The sequence below is a fragment of the Rhinopithecus bieti genome, unplaced genomic scaffold (genome assembly GCF_001698545.2).
Source record: "Rhinopithecus bieti isolate Rb0 unplaced genomic scaffold, ASM169854v2 scaffold_26131, whole genome shotgun sequence".
Taxonomy (NCBI): Eukaryota; Metazoa; Chordata; class Mammalia; order Primates; family Cercopithecidae; genus Rhinopithecus; species Rhinopithecus bieti.
In genome coordinates this window covers 744,106-748,825 of record NW_016812390.1, presented here as the reverse complement: position 1 = coordinate 748,825, position 4,720 = coordinate 744,106, and the positions used below count along the sequence as shown (strand labels likewise).

The following is a 4,720-nucleotide window of genomic DNA, read 5'->3' as shown; positions in this document are numbered from 1 at the left end:
TCCACCCATCTCGGCCTCCCAAAGTGCTGGGGTTACAGGCTTGAGCTACAGCGCGCGGCCTATATTTCTTAATAGTTAAAAAGGAAATGTTTCTTTGGTACTTTTTTTTTTTTTTAAGTTATGATGTTTGGTTAGCAATGTGACCATCACTTAATTGCCCTTTTTTTTGTTTAAGTTTATAGGGATTTGGGGATATTTATACTACTTACCAGTCACCGCATGGTATTGTCTTGAAAAAATAAATGAATAAACTGCTCACCAACTTGGACATTTTACACTCTTCCTATTTCTTCTACTTTTTTAAAGACAAGAGTCTCATTCTGTTGCCCATGTTGGTGTGCAGTGGCACAATCACAGCAGCCTCGATCTCCAAAGTGGGGAGATCAAGTGATCCTCTCACCTCAGTTGGGACCACAGAAGAGCATCACCACACTCAGCTAATTTTTGTTATTATTATTATTGTGGACATGGGTCTCCCTACGTTGCCCAGGCTGGTCTAGAAATCCTAGGCTCAAGAGCTCTACCTGCCTTGGCCTCCCAAAGTGCAGGGATTATACATGTCAGCCACCTGGCCTCCTACTTCTTTTTTTTATTTTTCTTTTTGAGACAGGGTCTTGCTCTGTCGCCTAAGCTGGAGTGCAGTGGCGTGATCATGGTTCACTGCAGCCTCGACCTCCCAGGCTCAAGCCATCCTCCTGCCTCAGCCTCCTGAGTAGCTGGGACTGTAGGTGTGTGCTGCCATGCCTGGCTAATTTTTGTATTTCTTGTAGGTGTTTTGCCGTGTTGCCCAGGCTGATCTCAGGCTCACGAGTCAGCCTTCTATTAGATACATTTGCAGTTTACTTCCTCAACAGAATTATATTCTGACATATTTTATCTTGAAAGCCTTAGTCATTTTAACATTCTTATTTGCAAGAGTATTGTGTATGTAAATTGAAATATGGAAAATGGTTTTCTGAGATATGGCTGTTAAGTGTTTTTAGAGTCTTCTGGGTTAAGTTACTATTACAATTATTAATACACAATTGAACAAAATAACATGTATTGCAAACGTTTTATGTTTACATATTTTTTAAATGCATTTCTTTCACACTTTTTTTTTCAAATAGTTTCATATCCATGGGTGACAATTACTTATCGCTAGAGTGAAATGGGATTCAGCACCAATTCCTAATTTTATTTTAGAGGAAGTACTAACAGACCTTGTTTACATTAGTAAATAAGTTGATGCAAATGGAAGTTTTGTCACAGCAATGTCGCTTAGTTCTTGGAACTCCTTTTGAGTTACATGCCAGAAATCATGTAATCTATCATCAAAAATTATGGGTTTTTTTTTTGTTTTACGGTGGAGTCTCGCTCTGTCACCCAGGCTGGAGTGCAGAGGCATGATCTCGGCTCACTGCAACCTCTGCCTCCCAGGTTCAAGCGATTCTCCTGCCTCAGCCTCCCCGGTAGCTGGGGATTACAGGCATGGGCCACCACACCCAGCTAATTTTATTTTTTATTTTTAGTAGGGATGGGGTTTCACCATGTTGGCCATGCTGGTCTCAAACTCCTGATCTCAAGTGATCCACCTGCCTCAGCCTCCCGAAGTGCTGGGATTACAGGCGTGAGCCACTGCATCCGGCCCAAAAATTATGTTTAATGATCCCTTAGCTAAAACTCAGGCCATTTTTCAAGGTTTTTTTGTTTTGTTTTGTTTTTAGCAAATAATTTAAAACCTTTTGACATGCAGAAGAATTTATTCATTTTTTTCAGACATTTACATTCTCAAGACTGACACTAGTATTTCTTTTTCTTTTTCTTTTCTTTTTTTTTTTTTGAGACGGAGTCTTGCTCTGTCGCCCAGGCTAGAATGCAGTGATATGATCTTGACTCTCTGTAACCTCTGCCTCCTGGGTTCAAGTGATTCTCCTGTCTCAGCCTCTCGAGTAGCTGGGATTACAGGCATGCACCACCATGCTCAGCTAATTTTTGTATTTTTAGTAGAGATGAGGTTTTGCCGTTTTGGCCAGGCTGGTCTCAAACTCCTGACCTCAGGTGATCTACCTGCCTCGGCCTCCCAAAATGCTGGGATTACAGGTGTGAGCCATCATGCCCGGCAAGACACTAGTATTTCTATTTGTTTCTTTTTCATTATCTTGGAGCTTTTTACGCTGTAGTTTCAAAATGGATGAAAATATGCCTTTCTTTTATAAAGTGGGACAAGGGCAGTTGTGAAAGGGGGGAGATGGGGAAAAAACCTTGATGGCCAGAGGTACATTCTTATGAAGATCAATTTTTGGAAAAAACTGTATGTGGAACTGAGTATCTGGAATTTGATTCTCTCTTGACTGACCTTTCTCAGTGTACTCCTTGACAGTGTTCCTGTTTCCCCAGGGGCATGCTTGTCCCAACTGAAGGCCACTGGTATAATGGACTCTTTGTAGTAATTGGGCTACACCTTTCTAAAACAAGTGGTCCAGTTTAATTAGCTACCTTAGGGTGAAATGAAATGTAGGGAGCGAGTCTAAATCTTTCTTGATGGTAGTTCTCTCCTCTTATTTCTGCATTTATTAAGGTATAAGGACTCCTTGCTCTCGTGTGACTTAAAATCAGCAGCTGGAAATATTCTTGTTGCAAGATAAGTAATTAAGCCTCAGGAAAATACCTTGCTTTCTAAGGTCTCTCTGGCCTAAAATACCCTCGCAGCTGCTGTTGGGTTCCAAACAAATGGATGAAGAAAAAGGGTTAGGCCAGATTAGCATGAGGCAGTTTTTGGGAAAAGACAAACCTTCTTTTGTATGTATGTCTGTGTGCCCAGGTGACATGTACAGCCATGATGGGAATACTGATGAGCCAGAATGGGTAAAGACAGAGCGAGAGCAGTTTGTTGAGTTTCGGGATAAGAACCGTGATGGAAAGATGGACAAGGAAGAGACCAAAGACTGGATCCTTCCCTCAGACTATGATCATGCAGAGGCAGAAGCCAGGCACCTGGTCTATGAATCGGACCAAAACAAGGTAAGTCCGGCCAGGCCCACACAATCTATCCTTGATTGAAGTATGCTTCTAGGGGATCACCTAAACAGTTTATGTTAAGGTGCAAAGAGCATTTAGGGTCTTAATTAGTCTGAGTCAGCCAAGTATCTGAATCTGGCGATTATAAACCTTTCAGGGCAGCACTAGCTATCTGATCTCATTTTAGAAATCCCTTTGCCCAGTGCTGATAGCATTGTAGGAAATTTGGCTTCAGAAAAGAGCCTTTGTGTGTAGCCTGTGCCCAGCATGCATCATCACGTATTTTTAGATCCCCAGGAATTTTTTTTTTTTTTTTTTTTTTTTTTTGCTTTGTTACTTCATTTGTTCCTTTACCTGTCACAGGCCCATTCTGTCTACTGAAAGCTGGTTGTTTCCTTCTTAAATAAAATATGCTTTTTTTAAATTGGGTCCTTTGTGTAGGCTATAAATCAGCTTTTCTTTGGAGCCTGTTCAAATTGTCCTTGATCAATTAGTTATCTGAGGTATTTTGTTCAAAGTATTGTTGTTTCCCTAAGCCCAATCACCTGTGTCAGAGATTTGAATGCCCTGCTTGGAGTAAGCTGAAAATCAGTCTAAAGATGGAGATTTTTAGTGTTCTGAGTATACTTTTGTCTAGGCTAGTCTTCAATTTCAAATTCAGTTTTTTATCTTAGAGCCTTTTTAAGTGTTGATCTGCTTTAAGTTCTTGCTCAAAGTCACTTTAGTAGCCAGGTGTTGTGTCCTGAGATGTATGAGAAAAGGAAATGCATGTAGTCATCCCCATCTAGGAGAGGTTCCATATTTTCCTCTAAAGGGAGAGTTTTCTCCTCATGAAGCCTTTATTTCTAGCATTGAGTTGTTGTGTTATATTCTTTCCACCCTTCCACTTTTAACTTTCTTGATAAAAGAAATGTTTAATGGGCCTGGCACGATGGCCCACGCCTGTAATCCCAGCACTTTGGGAGGCCGAAGCGGGTGGATCACCTGAGGTTGGGAGTTCGAGACCAGTCTGACAAACATGGAGAAACCCCGTCTCTACTAAAAATACAAAATTAGCTGGGCATGGTGGCGCATGCCTGTAATCCCAGCTACTCGGGAGGCTGAGGCAGGAAAATCACTTGAACGCGGAAGGCGGAGGTTCCGGTGAGCTGAGATTGCACCATTGCACTCCAGCCTAGGCAACAAGAGCGAAACTCAGTCTCAAAAAAAAGAAAAGGGGATGTGTAATTGCTGTTTTCTTCCCTCTTTGTATGTATGTGGGGGGAATGAGGGCTGAGTTCACACTTAATTTAGTAGAAGTAAGAATCTTAACTCCTGATTGGCCGGGCGCGGTGGCTCAAGCCTGTAATCCCAGCACTTTGGGAGGCCAAGGCGGGCGGATCACAAGGTCAGGAGATCGAGACCATCCTGGCTAACACGGTGAAACCCCGTCTCTACTAAAAAATACAAAAAACTAGCCGGGCGAGGTGGCGGGCGCCTGTAGTCCCAGCTACTCGGGAGGCTGAGGCAGGAGAATGGCGTGAACCCGGGAGGCGGAGCTTGCAGTGAGCTGAGATCTGGCCAGTGCGCTCCAGCTTGGGTGACAGAGCAAGACTCCGTCTCAAAAAAATAAAAAAAAAATTAAAAAAATTAAAAAAAATAAAATAAAATAAAAAAACTCCTGATTAACCCCGATTCTTCTATAACAGTGTTTCTGAATTTTTTTTTTTTTTTTTTTTTT

General features: G+C 41.9%; 1 protein-coding gene across 3 annotated transcripts in view; it reads left to right on the top strand.

Moving 5' to 3' along the window:
• CALU (calumenin) overlaps positions 1-3,966 on the top strand; it is a 30,932-nt gene extending 26,966 nt beyond the window's left edge. For 2 of the 3 annotated variants that reach the window (XM_017896225.1, XM_017896222.1), the window contains one exon: positions 2,804-3,966. In XM_017896225.1, the coding sequence (XP_017751714.1) occupies positions 2,804-3,042 (239 nt within the window). In that variant the 3' untranslated portion in view covers positions 3,043-3,966. The remainder of the gene's footprint in view (positions 1-2,803) is intronic. The other variant, XM_017896224.1, reaches the window with a different exon arrangement.
• Positions 3,967-4,720: the final 754 nt, after the last annotated feature.